We start from the raw sequence: 20057 nt of genomic DNA, 5'->3' as shown, positions 1-20057 counted from the left end.
ATCTAGTGCAGCATGTTGGACAGTTTGGTACAAAAAATAACACAGAAGGGCCAGCTGTTTTCTACAGCTTCACTCACACATTCATACACTGGATGTGGCAGATTCTGCCTTGTGAGAACAGCATTAGAGATATCCACATTTTCTTTGGGAAGTCTGAGTCTGGTACAAATGCAGAAAACAAGTACTGTTACCCAGAGTAATTTAGTTTCCAGAGTGCCTCTGATGAAAGCTAGACCAGTCCTCATGAATTAAGCACAAGTTTCAGCTCTTTGCAACAGACTCTTGGTCAGTGCACAGAAAATACTTTAAGCTACAGTGGTCAGTGTAAACACAAAATAAAAACCAAACCAAAACTTGGGTACAACAGAAGCCTTTTTTTCTTTTCATATCAGCCCTTTTTACATCCATACATTTAAAAACACAGAAGCATAGGTGTGCAGCACAACATGCCTTTGAAACAATCACTAAAAGCACTTAGTGACCACTTCAAAGATCCCCTTGATGTTTAACTCATGTTAACTGTAACACAACAGTCATGTAGGGCCACTGTTCAGCCTAAGGGACTTTAAACACATCATCAACAGATGTACAAATGAAACTTTAGAAAGATTCTTCTGAGTGCATAAATAGCTGGGGCTTTACTTTGATGGCTGGCTGGCCTCCTACACAGCAGGGCTGGGACTTTTCCATTTTTTATCTTAAGGGCAACAATAATATTGTGTCAGCCCCTAGGGAAAGGAAATTAGTGCCAGATGATTCAGTGTGTGCCTGACCACTCTGGTTTTGGATTTGAATCCATTATCTAAAAAACTTAAATGTGACACATCAAAGGTAGTCCTGCATGATAATGAAATTAGCTGGGTGGGGTTTTTTCTATAAAAGCTGCCCAAGAAGCTCTTAACCGATGACAGAAGACTTTCCAACCTAAAACTAACAGACCTCTCAGTTTCTCTGTAAGAAATTCTTTTAGTGCTGAACACAAATGCCTTGTTCTTGGATAAGCACAGAAGGGAAGATGGTTCTTCCAGGGAGAAGGACTAGTAGTTTAACCTGCAGTAAAGTAAGATTACCAGTCTTATTCTCCAGCAGTTGTGAGCTCCATAGCAGCAAATTCACAACTGGAAGTTTGGATTCCTTCCACACTTTTTAAATTTGCACAAGTGAAAAGAAATATGCAGCACTATGCACAACTAATGCCATGGCATTACTACTGCTGATGCAGAGGCATCCATCATTACCACAATGTTTCTGATGATCTGCACTTTGCTGTCTGAAAGCAGTGTCCTTGCTCGAGTCTCAAACACCTGTGGAGTGTGGGTGCTTAGCTACACCTCTGTCAGCCTGCCACTCTTGGAGCAACAGCAAATTTGCATTCTGGACAATGTCTTCCAAATCTTCACAATTGTACAGTATTAGCTTCACTGGGACATTTGGGGAGAAGAAAAAAATTCAAGTCTTGTTAAAAAAATTCAGCATTCCACTCAAGGCACTCAAAACAGGTATCAGAGTTTGCTCCAGCATACTAACCAGGTACTTCTGGATTGTCAGATATGAGAACAAATTTGCATTTAAGGCTACATTTAAACCTATCCTATCTAAAATTTTGTTTGCATCTAACTTTGCAGGCTCAAGAAAAATGAAGAATGCTAGAGCAATATGTGTGTCTATGGTGCTTTACAGCAAATACCATTTATAGACATAATCAGACTGCCACCAAACCTTCCATCAAAATCAGAACTGACACCCAGGTTTGCTGAAACATAGTTCAGCAAAAGAGAGCTTTGCTGTAAGCTAAAATGTAAATTCAAATTCAAATTTGTAAATTCAATTGTCATTATAACCAAGGAATGTAGAAATTGATCAGGTTTGATAGAAGGGTTCTACTTTTTTCTTGTGCTGTTTTGGTTTGTTTTTCAAGGCAGGATGGAAGTTTTATTCACCTTAAAACAATGTTAAAAGCTGAATTAAAAAGATATGCTGAAGTGACCAGCAAAACAGAAGGTAAATATGCTAACAGTTCTGACAACATAACCTAGGAATTCCTACTTTTTAAGTGCTAGAAAACTCCTTCAAAAACCTCATTAAAATCAGAACCTTCTGTAATTTCACAGTATTTTTAATAAGTGCAAAATAAAGTTGTCCCTGTAAAATAAATTAAAAGGAAAAGAGCACCCTGGCCATTGTCCCCTGCATGTGGCTACTGGGTTTTACTTTTACCTTGTGCTACCTAAACAATTCAAGCACAAAGATTAAACTCTGTCCATTTGTTTAAGACATGTTTGTTGATACCAGCCACTAATTTCATGATTTATCACATTACAGAAAATTTCAGTAGCACCTCAAATCTTTGGAATTATTCCATAGAAAACCATCTCAGCAGAATGACTCATTAAGAGCCATTTCCACTCTCAAACCAAGATATTGACTGCTAGGTCACCATCAACTATCCAACTCTCAAAAATCCTGTGTGAGGCCATTCCTGAACCACTGAGGAGACAGTGGTGCCTTTGAAGAAACTTGCACAAGGCTGAAATGAGACAGTTGACTAGAGTGCTCTCAAAGTATTTTACTTCTACTAGATTATGTCACCTAATACTTTACTAGCAGCATCATTAGTACTGCCAGCTGGTCTGAAAGACACCTCAAAGCATTCTCAAGTTAAAATCCAGTCACTGTGCCAAAAAAATAAAGCTACATTTCTAACTGTTTCTTCTGCCACCTGAGTGCTGATAGCACAAATCCAGAGAATAGCAGAAGGCAGTCTGTTTTGACATTTAGAAGATCCTACCCATTAAAAACTCACTTTTGTAAGTACACTTCTACTCACTTGAGCCTGCTGTATGTTGTTTGTCTCCTTTTCATTGGCAAAGGAAAATTCATCACACCATACTGAAATTGTACAACATCTAATTCCATTAGCTTACCCTAGGGATATAATTGTCTTACCTTATGAGTGCAATATTTTTCCTAAGGCAAATGCCTTTAAGAGACTGTTAAAAACCCTTTGCTATGGTCTTTAAGATTACAGACTGAAATGTCAATTCTCTATCTTGCAACATTTCAAGCCTTCTGAAACACCCCAACCTCTGTGCTCTTAAAATCTGCCCAGGTTCTATTCCAAACAGCTTTGTTTCACACACCTGTATTAATAGAGCTTTCAAGTTTGCCAGTAATTTTGATCACTTTACATTTTTTGTTCCTGACAGAAACGGATTTGTCATTCTTTCTGCAGCCAGTCATCTATTACCACTGTGAATTTGCATCTCCTTCTAAGGTGATCTATTACTGTTTAAATGATCATATATTTATTTTTCTGAGGAAATTATGCAAGGTTTTAAACTTAATTAAAAGCATTGGAAGACCAGCCATAACATTAAAAATAAATTTTAATGTTGTCATTTTTAGACCATTTGCTCTGACACCCAAATATTCTAGATTTTAAAGTAGTACTATAGGGACACACAAGTGGAGATAAATCTTTATTGCCATAACTTCGTTTTTTCAAAAATGAGCATTGGGTTTTTAATAGGTCGTAGTTTTATGTCTGTATATGTACAACATTACAACTGTGTATTTTAATAATAATGAAGTTAGTGATACTTTGAAAACTCAACACAGTGTATTTATAAAATGAATTCTTATCAAAATACACTTTTCACTGGGATAATAAATAAAATCCTGCGAAACCCACCTACACAAAGTTAATTTTAACTCTGGTAGAACCCGATGTGGTACACAGTCCATTAACTACTATGCCCCTTTATCCCCCTACTGATGCTCATCTTCTGGGGTAAGAAAACTTTTTTCCCCCCGTTGTGGTGTGACCTCATTCAACATCATCTTCAGCCAAGCACTGTGCATTTACAATTCTCTGTAAGAAGGAGAAAAACTCATTCACAATTACATAAAATTGACAGCAGGCAACTGATTATCAACCAATGCAATTTTACACTGAACATTAAGCAGTGTAATTATTGAACAAACTGATTAAAGTTAAAAATGGCAATTCATTTGACTTAATTTTTTTTAAGTCAGTTCCACAGAAATTACATATAGTGCAATACCTAACAAAGCCAAAATCATGCAAACAATGTTCTAACAACCTCAAGTGATGACCTCTGTGTGGTTTCTGGCACCGTTCTCTTAGGAAACCTTTTTGTTCAATCATTTCCCCAAATCTATCTTGTTTACCTAGCACTTCCCAGTGCTACCACAGAGTATATGGACCTGAAATGTAACCAGGCCTGAGCTGTAAGAAGAGCCAGCTGAAACCCAGCACTGAATCTCTGCTTTATGTCAGGTAACACTGTCAGGGAGTCCCCTTGAACTTCCAAGAAGACAAAACATATAATTTATTTTACAACAGACTCACCTGCCAGCATGTTAACAACATTACTCACTCAGAACTCAGACTACAATGGGAAGGCATTTTATTCATAGAGCTACTAATGCTTTTATAATCAGGGAAACTCCCAAGCCTCCAAATTTGTCACAGGTTCCTGGGCTAGTTAACATCTTGTGTCTAAAGCTGACCCCAGAAGAGGGTAGCAAAAACAATAGATTCATTTTCATGAACTTCCACAGCATTTACACACACTTGCAGAAATGTAAAATTAAAAAAAAAACCAAACCTCAAGACCCAGTGCAATAAAGTTACTGTTTTTCCAATCCAAATATTTCCAATATTGGGGAAACACTGGATCCACTTAGAATACCACAGCTGTTGTCAGATGCCTCTAGTTCAAGAGCTCAGCTCTTGACTCTATACACAAGAGAAGTTTTGTATTTCTATTTTATCCTGGTTGCTATTAATGCTACACGATGATTTTCATATTCACTTTTTTAACATCTCAGGTGGAAAAAAAAAAAAAAGCTTAGTTTATCTAACTGAACATATTAAAAAACCAGCAGATAACAAAACCTGATACTCAAGACTGGTGTAGTGGACAAAGTAAGTATTACAATGTTTTTCAAACCAGACCAACAGGGATGTTTCACATACCTGGCTTATTGTAGGGAGCTTGGTTAGAAGCATTTGAAACACTGGTGGTGGAAGAGTCTGCTGTAGAACTTGTAGTAGCTGCTGTGGCTGCCCACACACAGCAATGGCATTGGTCAAGTGATCAACACCTTTTTCATATTCACCTGTGTGACAAATTGAAATGTTTTGAAATCAACCATCTTCTACACTGTAACACATTTACACAAAACATCCACCAAGAGTGGGTTAAATTATGGTGAATCAACACACATTAAACTCTTCTCCTTCCCTGATGGACTTTCTGAACATACAAGGCTAGAAACAACTAAGCAGATTTTCTTAGATGAAATTGACTCCCCAGAATGTCTTGATGTATAAAAAACATATTCTAAAAAAGATACATAAAAATTATATTACAACTTACCATTTGGAAAAAAAATTATTATTACCTTGAGCTAGTAATTCCTCTCCAAGCTGAATCTCCTCAAGGAAAAACTTCTGAACTGCTTCGGCATCTTTCAGATCAGGTAACTATAAACACACACAGTAAAAATTAAATTGGCCCTTAAACACCAGCTAATAAAAATTCAGCAGAAAATATTCTCAACCGAAATTAAACATGCACACAACCCTATCGTTACACTGACACTGGCAGAAAACCAAGTGTCACCACTAAGTCAAAAGTACTCAGAATGTTTTTGAAAATCAGACTCGGGTCTCATAGTACTGCATTACAAATCTGTAGAGAAACGGAGCCTGAAATACCTCTACTCAGTTTTTTGAGTACATAATTTAGGAGCAAATATAAATTCTAAGGTATATTATATTTAAAACAACTGTATTTTTTGCAATTGTTTAAGAGAAATCTTGTATTTTCTTTCTGGATCCATTGGTAATAATGAAAAGGAAATAAAATACTTATTGTAAAACAACTCTTCGGTTCTGTTTTAAGTGTATCCCATCAACAACTTTAAGTCTGAAAAGTCCTTGTTCATATTATGAAGAGAGAAAACATCATCAAATCACACAGTGAATGTTGTACTTTCTAATATAACTCCTCTGTCTAACACAAAAAAGGAACAATACAATTATTTCTAAGCATTAAAAAAACCTACAGTCCACATATTTGCCAGAGTGTTTGTAATCTTGGAATCAAAACAAATCCTTAAGTGAAACATCATTCAAAACAGCACTGCAGTATTGAACATAGTATTACCTTAGAAAGCCCTGCTCTCTCTTTGGCAAGCTTCTGTTTCCTCCTTCCTGCAAGAATAAAAACATCTTTTATTTTCAATTTGCAATTAAAAAGCCCTTCAGATTATAGTCTGGAGTCATGAACAAATCAAAGTCCTTTTCAAAAGAAGAAACTGATAATGTATTCCAAATACTGAAGATTGAGCAGAGGACTGCAACCTACTCAGTGCAACAGAGGTCTAATTCAGAAGTTTAATGAGAGCTGGCAGTAGCACCAACCCAAAATGGCAATTCTTCCCCTGATGGCTACAGCAAACACCAGCTGTGCAGGGCAGCACAGCAGCAGCACAGCACACCTCCTGCACTGCAGGCACACAGAAGCAAAGAGAATTAGAATTATACAGGAATTATCTATATGACTTCTAACAATAAGCCACAGAAGAACTGTCTCTAAGTCAAGTCCATCTAGTTTTGCAGATCATGGTGCACTACCAAAGAAGGGGAACTTTAGCAGGTCACAGCAGATACACACAGTGCACTTTCTCAGCTACTTTATAGCAAAGACTTGGGAACTAGTTAATAAGTGGCAGTATCTCATCATCCCCCAGCAAGAGCAATACTTAGAGCATACATTTCTGAAACTTGAGGAAAGCAAACATTTACAGATAGAACAAACATTTACAGATTTAACTGCCTAACCTAAAGGCAAAAAGTTGGTCTGCTACATGAAGTTGTACCACACCAGCAAAACTCATGTAATTAAAATTAAAGTTGCTTTTAATGCAGGCAGGTATAAAGATATTTTTATAGTAGCAGTTCTTCATACAAGAAAGAATAATTACACTAATACTGGCAATTTCCTTAGAATAATCATTTATGCAAATCTTCAGTTCATCAACTGAAATAGTTACACCAGTAAAACCTGTGAATACAGGACAAGTTAAACTGTCCTTCCACTCTTTGTCCTTAGTGTCTGCTCAAAAAACTCCTATACTGACAAAGAACAACTGTTACACAGCCCTGACTTTCCTTTTGAAATAATTTGACAAGCTGGAATACTTCCAAATATGATTACCAAAAATTTTCAATTGTCCACATGATGAAGACAGTCAGAAATATTATTCCCTAGTATAGTGATAACCTAGCACTTGCCATTTACTGGCAATATTGTGTTCTTCTTATTAAAATATAATAAAAGGTATCAGTCACCAGGTTAAGCATTCTGAAACAAAGAACAAAACAGACATGCTGGTAACTGGAACTAAGGAAACCTTTTGACCACTGATAATATAGATTTGAAACCATGTACTTAAACCTGAAAATAATGAAGGAATATGAAGAATCACCAAGATTCTAAAACTGAAAAATAATCTGCCAAATCTTTCAAGTCTGACTACTAAGGAACTTACTTTTCCTCTTCTTAATGCTTTTTTACAGGATCTTTAAAAGTTCACTAACTAAAACAATTTAAAAACCAAAGTAACTCCAAAGGATATTTACAATTTTTTCCCATACTGGTTGGGAAGAAATACTAGTTTCAAAGTATCATTGCAACAACAACCAAAAGTTACATTTGTAATATGACAAGCAAAAAGCAATGCCTCTGAGAGGCAAAAAAACTTGAAAAACAAACAAAAAAACCCCACCTAAAAAAATCTCCCAAGTTTGTTTTCCCTCAGGGATCCCCACAAAAATGAAATGCTACCCTCTACTCTAAAGAGATAAACACATTTTGAAAAGGAAAGGCAGTCTTTCATAGAATGAATCTTTATTGCCACAGAAATGCAGTGCATGCATCTAAAGCACAAAGCTAAACTGCAGCTGTCACACTGCAGGTCCTCCAGGCACAGCTCTTGTACAAGGGTGCAAGTTTCAAAGGAGAACCAATGGATGACCTGTACTGCTGCCCCAGTTTGCAAAAGCCCCTGAGTAGCCCCAGCAGCTTCTCAGCCAGTCCCACAAAGGAGCAGAAAACCCAAAAAGCCATTTGCATTTTCAGCTCCCATCAGTGAAGTCTGCCTACTGCCCTCCTCTCACTCTGCTGTCCAGGCAGAAGATGCTCCTGGGCAAAAGTCAGCATGGTCAGAAATCCTGGCTGTCTCTGAACAAAGACATCTGTGTCTATATTTTAAAGCAGAACACTTCTATTTTATTCATTCTAGAGGCAAATAGTAAATGCACCTGAAGCATTTTATTAATAAAATACAGCCAGGGATGTTCAGCAGCTACAGATATTCACAGCTTTGCTATCCTCTGGTTCCAAGACTAAATATGGACATGCCCCCAAATTAGCAAAAACAAGACCTAAAAAAATAACCCAACAGAAAAACTCACCCACAAAATCTGCTAAGTAAGGTTAAAACATCTGGAAAATCAAAGTCCAGTAGTTCTGAGTCTCCCAGAAACATCCCTTTTTCCCAGGAAACTAAATGTGGCCACCTCATTTTTATGACAGGCCTTTGAAATGCAAACTTTGGCCCAAACACAGCACACAGAGATGGCAAAAAAACCACCTGGTTCTTCATTTGTCAGCACATGCTTGACCAAATATGACAGGCAGTCCACTGTCATGTCAGGTCTCCTGTCCTTTCCAAATTCCAGTGACAATCAGAGAGGCTGAAAAAGGATCTTATCCTAAGGTTACTGCAAAAGATGTACAGCAAAGGTGGTTTCTCCAAGCTTTCCATCCCATACCCCACTACTGCACAATACATGGAGCATCTTTACCTAGAGAACTGCAGCTGGCTGCTGCACTGAACCTTTCCTAGTCCAGTATTTTACAGCCCAAGCCTTCCTGTGTAGCCAACAGTAAAAGTGCTGTAAATACTCTGAACCCTGGCTCCACTGCTCAAGCATCCATACCAAGTAATCTGTTACACTACCAAAAAAAACCCAACAAACCAAATTAACTAAAGCCTGGTAACTTAATGTAGTATCAAGTGCAAGGACTGTAAGTTCTACAATGAGGTCCTCTCAAACCAAAATGCATTTGTTTTCCACTTCAAAGTAATGCCAGTTCTCAATCAGAGCAGTTCTGAAGTTAATCCAGAACATGACTGGAGAGGCACAGATTTTGGAAACCTGAAATCCAAAAATAATTTTTGGTGCTTCTGCAAAAACCTTACGTAATTCAGTGCTTCTCCTGCTGCATTTCTGGCAACAAAAAAAAAACCCCATGGCTGATTATGTTGCCAAAAATTGAGTGTGCTTGTGCAAAACAAGAACATGCCAGTTAACTGCACTAGAATTTCCCAATTAATGACTTGCACTGCAGGAAAAAAAGGACTTGGAACACACACAAGAGGTATGTGCCCAAAATCCTACACACAGGAGTGAGGACTTGAAGATGAAATATTTGACAGATATAACTTGCGGAGGAGGAAATTCTGGAAATGGAAATTAATGCACTGCTAAGTGATAACACTGGCCAGGCAATTTCAATCCGTGAAGGCAGAATCTAAGCTGTTAAACTATGTTTTAATACTATCAGGTTAATACTCATTTTAAACCAGTCTAGTTATTGACTTTTCCATCCATGAAACTGCTGATCACATAATGTTTACTTGCCAGGAAAATTCACCTTAATGATAACTTATCTTTAGATTAGTCACCAAAGGAATACATATTATCCCAACAGAAATAACTCAGTATAAAAAGTATCACCTTATTGCTCATGATTCATCTGCGTTCCTTCAGTACTCATGCCTACAATTGCATTTAAAACCCTCACTGATCATTAAAACATTTAAATAAATGTTGAAGATGTGAAATAATGAAGAGCCATGGGAGAAGAACTCTACATCTTAGATTAATCCACAGTTTTCTCTGGCATTCATTCTTATCCTGGAAGCCAATGGCAGAGCTGCCAGGAGGGTTTAGAATGCAGGTGATGAAATACCTGAGAGCTGTTACCGACCCCTGCCTCACTACGGCAACAACGTCACTGTAAGAGATCACATGTTTTACCTGCTTACCTTCCAAATGCCAAAAAAAAAAAAAAAAAAAAAAAAAATGGCTGTAACAGCACTGGTGAGCCTGCAGGAGAGCAAGAGTGGACAAGGAAAAAGGAGGGGGGGAGGTGAATTTGAAGCAAGCATGGACGGAAAGCACAGGTCACCCAATACCCAGAGCAAACGCTCTCCGACGGCATGACCCTGTCTAAACCACCCGAAAGGGGGCTGTACTGAGGCGGGAATCAGTCTCTTCTACCATGCCTGCAGTGAGAGGTCCAGAGAAAATGGCCTTAACTGAGACACGGGAGATTCGGAAGACACATTACAAAAAAATCTTTTCCAGCGCTGCGGTGGCCAGGCCTCGGAACAGGCTGCCCAGGGAGGGGCTGGAGCCGCGGTCCCCGGGGTGCTCAGGAGGGGACTGTGCCTGGCTGGGCGATCCTGCGGGGTCAGTGCCGCAGGGGCTGCAGTGGCACTGCTGGGCGGATGTCTGCACGGGACCCGATGGCATTTTCGTGTTCTGACGGTTCCGTGCCCCGGCCGCGGTGGCGGCGAAGGGACGGCGAGAGGCCGCGGGGCCGGGCGGAGGGGGCGGGGGTCCCGGCCGGGCCTGGGGGCGGCGCTGCGGCGGCAGCACGTGCTGCCCTCCGCGCCCCGGCCGGGCGTGAGAGGGAGAGAAACGGGGGGAACCACTGAGGGGAGCGCGGACGGCGGGAAGGGACGGGCCGGGGGGAAAGGGGAAGGGGCGCCCCGGGACACTCACGCTCCCGCAGCCGGTTCTTGAAATTGGGGTCGCTCCGCCTCTTGCGGTCGAAGTAGATGCAGTATCCGATGAAGAGCGCCCCGCAGAGCCCCGCGGCGATGGCGCTGGTCCTGCCCACCATCATGGCGCTGCCGCCGCCCCCGCGCCGCTCCCGCCGCGCGGCCCGCGCCGAGCTCCGCAGGCACCTTGGGGCGAGCGGCCACGGGGAAAGGACCCCTCCTCGCTTCCGCTGACGTCATCAGCCGGCGGCGGCACAGGGCGCCTCCCGCAGTGCCTGCGCCGAGGCTGGCGCGCACGCGCGGGCGGAGGGGCGCGGGCTGAGCCGCGGCGTTTGCCCGCCAAGCGCCGTGAGGGGCCGGGGAGCGGGAAACGGGATCCCGGGAAACAGCCTGGGATCATCGCGTCCAGCCTCTGACACAACACCACCAGGTGAACTAGACCATGGCAATCAGTGCCACGTCCAGGCTTCCCTTAAACACCTCCAGGGATGGTGACTCCACCACCCCTGGGCAGCCCATCCCGTCTAATCACCCTTTCTGCGGAGGAATTTCCCCTAAGTCCTCTCATCCTGTCCTTTGTTACCTGGGAAAGAGACCGGCCCCCAGCCCGGTACAGCCTCCTTTCGGGCAGATGTAGAGTGATGATAAGGGCATTCCTGAGCTTCCTTTTCTCAGGCTAAAAGTTCCCTGCTCCCCAGTAAGACTCGTGCTCCCAGACCCTTCACCAGCTTCATTGCCCTTTCTGCACAACAAAACAGCCACCCACATCAAGGTAATGATTTCTATTTCATCAAAGACCCAGTCTGAATGTGAGTCATTTTTTTCTGTAGCCATTGTGGGTAATCCTACACAACTCCAAAAAAAGAATTCACAGTTAGCCTCTGCAGCAAGACCTCAGCTGGAGAGAGATTCCTTTAACACAGGAATAAAATCATGTGGCACCTCCCACTGCCTTCTGGGAGAAGCCAAATGCCTCAGAGTACACACCAAGAAGGACAACAGCTGTATTAGCAAACAGAATTTATGACATTCTCACATACAAAATACACTCTCATACATATCCATCTTCATATCATTACTTAGCATTTTTACTGGCTTGTTTTTTACCAAAGAACTGTTTGTTTTTTCCAGCTTTATTCCTGGGAGTAGTTTTTAGTCTTTTTGGTTTAATGTTCTTCTTTAATGGGTTTGCTTTTTCACCAATAAAAGAGTCATTAGAGCAGCTCTTTTCTTTTTTCTTCTTCTTATCATCTCTGTCCTTGGGAGCATGAGACTGATCTGGACTTTTCTGTGCTTTCTTCTGGTCCACTACGCGCTGCACTCGTATCTTTCTTCCCATCAGAACAGAGTTGTTGAGTTTCAGAGCAAGATGTACAGCATCTGTGTTCTACAAAAGCAGACATTTTTAACTTCCATTTTAGACTTTAAAAGCAGCATTACTTCCAGCTGAGTGCTTTCAAACAAAATTTTATCTGTCTAAAAATTGGAAGCAGGATTTTACAATGCCGAGCGCTCAAGCCGCTCAATTTAGGGAATGACACATCTCTGCTCAGGAACACCAGCACCCCCACACAGCCCACACACTGAGGCACAGACACTTGAAAACAGGCTATGAAACAGCTTACAACGAGACAAAGCCTGAGGCACAGAGACAAGGAAAAATTTGGAAAAAAGACATTGGGGTGCATGAAACAAAGGAAAATGATGCTGGGAGACTGGCATGAGAAAGGAAGTTGTACTGAATCAGAAGTGGAGAACTGGTACAGAAAACAGCTGCAGGAAAGAATTCCACTCACATTTTGACACATAAGGAATGGGAGAACATTGAAGTCACACCAAACAAACTCACCTGTGCCTCCTTTAAGTCTTTAAGGTAAAGTCACTTCTTTCACCCCAGTGTGTACAAAACCTATTATCAGCTTCCACAGAACTGGTATTCCAAGCTGCTTTCACCATACACAACAGCACTACCATTTAACTTCACACACACACTCACACACAAACCTCAAAAAAGAAAAGAAGAATGCCCTAAAGGCAGAGCCCAACTCGGGTTTGAAGAGCTCCCGTGCACAGGAGTGTGTACCTCAGAGGTTCACACGCACCTCAAAGAGCACGTATCCGAAGCCTTTCCCCAAGCCTGTCCTCCTGTCTCGCACCACTCGCACTCCCACGACGTCTCCGCAGACATGGAAGTGCTCCCGCACGGCGTCATCGCGGATGTCTGCAGGCAACACAAGGAACAGAAGCCTCTTCAGGGGACACACGGCTTTGAAAGCCTGGCCCACATCCAGTTATTTCACATTTCCCATACAGGGACGAAAACAGGATGGAACATGGATAGGTAGAAAAATACCGGTTCAAAAAATTATCGTCCCAGAAAAATCCCAGCAAGCTGACAAGGCAGACTGTATAAAGGGCTATCTGCTCTGACACTGCTTCTCCAGCTCTGAAGAGTACAACATAGATCACAAAGAACTAAGGCAAATACTGAAGCAGATTTTTCAAATTATTTAATTTATGCTTAGAACACAGTAGAAATTAAGAATCCTGTTATGCACTCTTGTAGCTCTTCCTTATGCCAGAATTTCTTTCTAAGAATTTAATACTGATGATAATGAGCTTGAGCTGGCAGTTCTTCAACTGCTCATTGACTGAGCCATGAATTTTAGCTGAATGGGATTTACAGTTTCTAACCACAGCTGTTATGCAATTATTCTGATAATGGCTGGGCGTATGAGCCTTTTTCCATCTCATGCCTTGGCAGACAAATGTGACATGCCATCACAAAAATACATGGTTGTTTGGGGTTTTTTTAATAGGTACACTTCCTGGAACCCCCTGATGTAGATATAAACATGTCTCTGCTGAGGTGAGGGGCTGAACTCAATAGTATGGGTTTAACTACAGCAATGGGACCTAAACATGCTGAGAAGGGTCCAAGCTGCTGAAGTAATTTCAGAGCACAGCAAATCAAAGAATCACAGAATAATGTGAGTTGAAACTGGCCCATAAGGATCATTCAAATCCCACTTTTTGCCCTGCCTGGACAATCTCTCAGGCTGTGCTTCACGGAAAGCACCGAAAGGAGAAGCCATCACTGTCTCTCACTTGGAATTTGTTCACAAACAGGTATTGGTAACCCTTGAGCAGTTTAGAAAGCCATGGCTTATGCAACTTAGTCATATTCATTTAAAAAACATGAAGCAACAACAAGAACTAAAAGCGCTTGCAGTGCTACCTACAATAAAGGAAACAATCAAGGTGCAGAACTGGACAGAAACTTTTATCCTCCTCAGTTGTTTCAATTAAACAAATAAAAATGACCTCCAGCAAAAGCTGTTTATCCACTCAATACCAAGGAATAAAAAGCCTAATGTCAGCCACTCCATAAATCAAATTAATGATGCATAACAATCAATTCCAGACTTACCATATGAAAGATTTCCCAAGAATACAGATCGTTTATTATCATGCTAAAGGAAACGAGAGACAGAACAGTAAGTTATTGTTACAGAAAAAACCAAACCAAACAAACAAAAACAATAAAAACCCCACAACCAAACCAAAAAAGGGGATTTCTAGCCACACATCTGACTTACCGAACTGGTTTTAGATGCAGTGTCAACTCTGATGTGAAATCCACTAGCAATTTCTGTTCCATTCCTTTTGTGATCAAAATCAAAAAGTTTTAAAAGTGAAATAAGCATTACTTAATTGACAGTATCACTACATAGCAGTATTCCAAAAGCAAAGTTACTTTTAAGTTTGAACATTTTATTCTGACTCAAGCAAAAGAGGGGAGGTTGTTTAAATTTAGCTATAAATCTATCCAAACTACCTCTTCAAAATGAAATGAAGGGTAAAACTGTGACTTACTCCTCTAGAGCCTTCTGGGCATCACTTTCTTCCTTAAAGACCACATAAGCATTGATGAACTTTGCATTTGGGTGCATCTTATGCCTGGAATGGGAAAAGGACATGTTACTGCTTAAATCCTGCTGATGCTGTGCAGGTACCAAATTACAAATATACATGGCACATAATTCTTTACGACTTGTTGAAAAAACTTAAAACACACAAAGGTAATGACAAAAGACAAAAAACCACAAAATACATAAGAAAGACCTAACAGAGACAAACTTTTAATGGCCATTGTTTAGCCCTTGAAAAATACAGAAAATTCATAAGGGGAACCTACTTGATTGCTGCTACTTTTTTGGATACAGTATCATCTGCTGGAATCTAAAAGATAAAAAGAGCTTGAGTTAGGTGGGTCTCATGTAAACTTTTTATAAAGAATTTCCATAAGACAAAGATTAATTCAAGCAGGGGCCACCCAAAGCAACATAGCCAGTACAGTGAACAAATGACAGAAATGGCTGGACCTAGAGATGGTCTAAAAATCTCTCACAGTTAAAGACCTTTCCTTGACTTTATCTGACATGTTTCTTGAGTTCCAAGAGGGTTATAGTCAACTGCTTCAGTGAGTACCCTGATTTACAATAATGTGTCTTTGCTTACTATGATTTAAAAACAATGCCTCAGCCAAGCTAGCACAATAAAGGCATTCCTCTTTCAGAGAACATAAAGCTCTGATTCTGGATCAGCTGCTGCTACAGGAAAAATGCATCTGTGGTGCTCCTAGGGTAACATCTCCAAGGCTCCTTTTAATAGCAAAACCCACATACACCAAACTACTTCTGAACTAAAGAAGGTACAACCCTTACAAATACAATTACCCTTTAGCATTAACACATAATTTTGCTAGATAACATTAAAGGAAATAACATACCAGAGACCGGAAGCGAATGGATTGGATTTGTCCATACTTCATAAAAAGAGATTTCAGTACCTAAACAGGTGATATTACAAATACTCAGTACACTATTCGACCTCGTAATGAGAATTATTTTTTAGTATTTATGAGTAATACGGTTCTTACATTGGTTTCCTTTTACTTATAGGAGGTCCCTTACGGGCTATTAAAACAATGCAAGTCATTTGTAACAACTTCTGTGTTTTTTCTGGCAGCTTCTTCTACAGATTGCCAAAACTGAAGTAATACCATCTTCTATGTAAGAAAGTATTAATATAATATGTTTTATGTAACAATGTGAAGCAGTGTTTCATACAAAATTAGAAACAGAGTAACATTGTAAATGCAGCTGTAATTTATTCAGTCATTTTTTTCACTGACCAGGAACTCACCAATTCTACTCAAGCAAGAATCACTGCACCCATTGCTGCAGGCAGCCCAACTCCAGGAAACCAGAGATTGTCTCTAACAGTTTCTGAGAACAAGCACCATTTCACTACTTTCCCAGAAGCAGTTCCAATCAAGTGTGTGTGACTTCCCAGCTGCAAACATCCCCTCAAACTGAGGACAGCTGCAACTCACCCACGTACCTTAGCAGTACAGTTGACAGGCAAGTTTCCAACAAACACCGTTCTTCTGTCTGCTCCTTCATCAGCCACCCATTTTCTCTTTCGCTGTTTTGCAGTAGCTGAATTAGCAACACTTTTGGTGATGGCTTGAGAAGCCTTTTTCTTTTGCTTTGCTTTGTTTTGAAACAAGTTCTGGTCCTCCTCGTCATCTGCCTGCTCCAAAGCATTCTCTCTGACCAGAAATGAACAGACAGTTATAAATGATGGGAAAAAACCAGAGGGCTTGGGTCAAAGAACTGAAACTTCCAAGATATTTTAAATTACATGTGAAATTATTATGTTCAACTCTAAAATTTCACCTATTATTTTGTTTATTCTGCATTAAACAAATGTATCCGACCATTCAATAACATGAAAAACTACTTGTTCCCAGGACACTGCATTCACTATTTACCAGGAGTAATACAGAAATACTTCAGAATTAAATAATTTGATAGCCTCTAAAATTGACGGGGAAAAAATCATCTTTGCATTATGCTGGAACTCAGAACAAAGATTTGATCTTTCTCAGTATGCAGGAGACTCAGAACAAACCTCTGGGATACTGCTGGGCACTAACAAGTCTCTCTCTATCCAAACCTACTGTAGGAGCATGAACAACGAGCAGATCTGAAGGAGCCTCTGGAAGGCTACAGACACAAACACAGAGCAAACAGGTTCAGTGGTGCCAGGAACAGGATGAGGGGTTAGCCTTGTGCTACAATCAAGCTTGCTGTGTTATCCAAACTGCATTGTAGAGTGAGCAGCTTGCAGCCTACTCTGAGGCACCTTGCTCCAAGTATTTAAGGGAGCACACAGAGTCAGAAGGGTTTGTGTCACTGCAGAGACCCAGCAGGGCACAGACAGCTCACTGTGCCTGGCACCTTGCTCCTGCTGAAACGACCTCTGCTGGATAAAGCCAAGGACAAACAGAAATCTCCCGAGCATCTCCCTAGCATCTCCTGAGCCACAGAGAACCAGATCCACGTGTCTTCAACTGCTGGACCTGATGGCTCTCTAGCAAGGCGTTTGCACTTTACAGACCTAGTGTCTCAGCAAGCAGTACTTCCTTCTTCAGAAGAAAACTACAGAAAATCTGCACAATCTTAAAATCAGTATTAAACACTAAGCTGAAGGTGAGTAGCAAACAAGAACTTAGTTGTTTCATCGAACTCGTATTACAATTAATGCAGATGCTGAGGGATTTAATTTTGCTATAGAATTGTGTCATTTACTCACCTCTCTGACAGTTTTTTCTCTGCTTCTGAGCTTTCCTTTTTTCTGGCCTTCTTTGCTTTTACCGGAGGTTCTTGTACAACGGATAAGCTCTTGTCTTCTGACACTTTCTCCCCTTCTTCTGCACGCTTCCTTTTCTTATTTCCCTTAACAAAAAAAAAAAAAAAAAAAAAAGGTAAGAGAAACAGATTTGAAGGATGAAATTCCAGAAGTTAGCTCACATACTTATTAGACAAACTTATTAGGAGCGCCACAGCCCGAAGCCCACCCCACCCGGGAGCGCTGCCCCGGCAGTCGCTCACTCACCCCCGGCACAGCCAGCAGCACCGGCGGGGCAGCGGCGCCGAAGAGGCGGGCGAGGGGCGCGGCGGGCGCGGCGGGGGCCCCGAGGCTGCCGGACACCTGTCCCAGCACGTACTGCTCGTCCCGCCCCGGCACGGACGGCTCCTCCCGGCCCCGGGCCGCCGCCTGCCGCGGCCCCGCGCCGCCCCGGCGGGCCCGCATGGCGACAGCGAGCGCGGCGGGACGCGCTCGGCGCGTCACTTCCCGCGGGCGGGGCCGGGAGCGCTCCGGGACCGCCCCGCGATGGGAGCCGCTCCCGGGACCGCCCCGCCTCCGCCGCCCCGCTATGGGAGCTGTCCCGGGACCGCCTCGGGATGGGAGCTGTTCCCGGCCACGTGGGCGCAGCTGCACTCTGGAGCCATCCAACATCAGCAGCAAATGGACAAAATCTGAAGCTGTGCCAGGGGACGCTGAGGTTGAGCTTGAGGAGCAGTTTCTTCACGAGGTATTAGAACGGTACTGGAACAGATTGCCAGGGAGGCGGTGGAGTCACCACGCCTGGGTTTAAGGAAAGACTGGACATGGTCCTTGGCACCATGGGCTAATAGACATGGTGGTGTTTTATCATAGATTGCACTTGATGATCTCAGAGTTCTTTTCTAACCCAGCTGATTCTGTGATGAGAGGCTGCCTCACTGATTTCCCACGACCCTCATATCTAACGGGAGCTGAAGTAAACGTGACGGTGCTTTGGCTGTCTCGTCACATGTTTGATGTATTTTTGAGCTGCCACTGTAAGCTGCTCTGTTGGCACCAGCATCCAACCAAAGGCTTAACAATCAACCCATGTGCTGAATAGAAGAAAAATGTTGGTCTTGACACGTGCACCAGATACTGCCCTTGCCTTGCCTGCTCGATGCCAGGAAAGGTAGTGAACCTCACGGATGGGGTGAGCCCAAGAGAATACACGAATCCTTGAAAAGGGGCTACTACATGACTTGTCGTGGCTTTCCTAATTGCCTTCACACATCACCCAGCCCATTTCAGAGACTTGTGGCTGCAAACTCAGCAATAGGCACAACATGGCCTCCAGGAACTCTGCCATGACAGCGTGACAATCCCTATGCCAACAGGAATATTCCAGTGTGATGGGAACTACCCAGTCATAAGTATAGACAGGATCAGTGGAGCCTGCAAATAAGGGGAGGTGGGAGCACTGCAGAGCCTTCAAATAAAGCGTGTTTTCCCCCAGCATATGCCCATCTCAGCTGTTCCCAATATGATCAGTTGTGGGACACAAACCTGAGGGTGTCCCTCAGCCGAGGTGTAGAGAACACAGCAGAGGGTGTTTGCCTTTGGGATCATGGTCCAAGCAGGCACTCAGGAGTACAGGCACAGCTCAGCAGGCATTGCTAGTGGCAAATTGCCTCGGCTGCAAGCAGAGCACACGTGCCAGGCAGGGAACTCACCCACCCAGTGTAAAACTGTGTATAGTATGTACCCTGAAAAGCAGCTCAGATTTGAACCACTGGAACATGGGATAAACAGTTTGCCAAAGCTATCTTCCTTTGTTACTTATTTGAAGACAGTGGTTCCATGAATCTGGAGAGCACCATTTACAGACATACTTCGTAGAGGAGGTGCAATCTAACACATTCAGACAAGTGTTTGAGTAGCCACTAAAGTGCACCAGAAATATGATGAAAATTAAATACTCTCTGTATTAAGGAAAATTAAAAATCCTGTTTATGCAAAATCTTGACTTGGGAGCAGGGACCTGACTAAAGATCCCAGTTTTAAAAAGGTAAACAAATCTCCCCAGGTCACAGAGTCAGTAAGAGTCACATCAAAGCAAACATGCTGGCACTAAAACTGGGAGCTGATCAAGAACTAGCAGTGAGTGAAAAGCTGAATTTGAATCTTGCTTGCCCGATGTAGCTCCCAGTTACATCCATACCCCTTATGCCTACTGCAACTGAAAAGCAGAACTTAACCACCATGACTGATTCCATTAAACTTAAACACATTAAAATACCCTCTCAGTAGCTTCACTGAAAATAAAAAAAATACCCCATCAGTCTTGACTTTTAACACAGTCAATGTTTCCAAAGCTTGTTTATCATGGGTTGTCACTGTCAGTCTCATCAGTATTCTGTCACCTTGCAGGTGTAACACTATTTTGGTCACCTGAACTACAGCCAGTAGTTTGTTTCAAGTGGTTCTGC

At 42.0% G+C, this 20057-nt stretch overlaps 2 protein-coding genes across 2 annotated transcripts; both read right to left on the bottom strand.

Moving 5' to 3' along the window:
• Positions 1–3466: 3466 nt before the first annotated feature.
• TOMM20 (translocase of outer mitochondrial membrane 20) lies at positions 3467–11125 on the bottom strand. The gene is made up of 5 exons (XM_079298487.1): positions 10892–11125; positions 6198–6244; positions 5431–5512; positions 5003–5145; positions 3467–3871 (listed from the first exon to the last, which is right to left on the bottom strand). The coding sequence occupies exons 1-5, from the start codon at positions 11013–11015 to the stop codon at positions 3827–3829; spliced, it is 441 nt and encodes a 146-aa protein (XP_079154613.1). The 5' UTR covers positions 11016–11125; the 3' UTR covers positions 3467–3826.
• A 573-nt stretch (positions 11126–11698) lies between these two features.
• RBM34 (RNA binding motif protein 34) lies at positions 11699–18068 on the bottom strand. Its single transcript, XM_079297866.1, has 10 exons — positions 17857–18068; positions 17554–17696; positions 16297–16507; positions 15683–15742; positions 15089–15132; positions 14767–14850; positions 14490–14553; positions 14321–14363; positions 12993–13111; positions 11699–12277 (listed from the first exon to the last, which is right to left on the bottom strand). Exons 1-10 carry the CDS (start codon positions 18052–18054, stop codon positions 11966–11968), a joined length of 1278 nt encoding a protein of 425 aa, XP_079153992.1. The 5' UTR covers positions 18055–18068; the 3' UTR covers positions 11699–11965.
• Positions 18069–20057: the final 1989 nt, after the last annotated feature.

This window comes from Erithacus rubecula, assembly GCF_903797595.1.
Source record: "Erithacus rubecula genome assembly, chromosome: 2".
NCBI classification, from domain to species: Eukaryota; Metazoa; Chordata; class Aves; order Passeriformes; family Muscicapidae; genus Erithacus; species Erithacus rubecula.
Note: the sequence above shows the minus strand (reverse complement) of the source record. Positions and strands in the feature narration are given on the sequence as shown.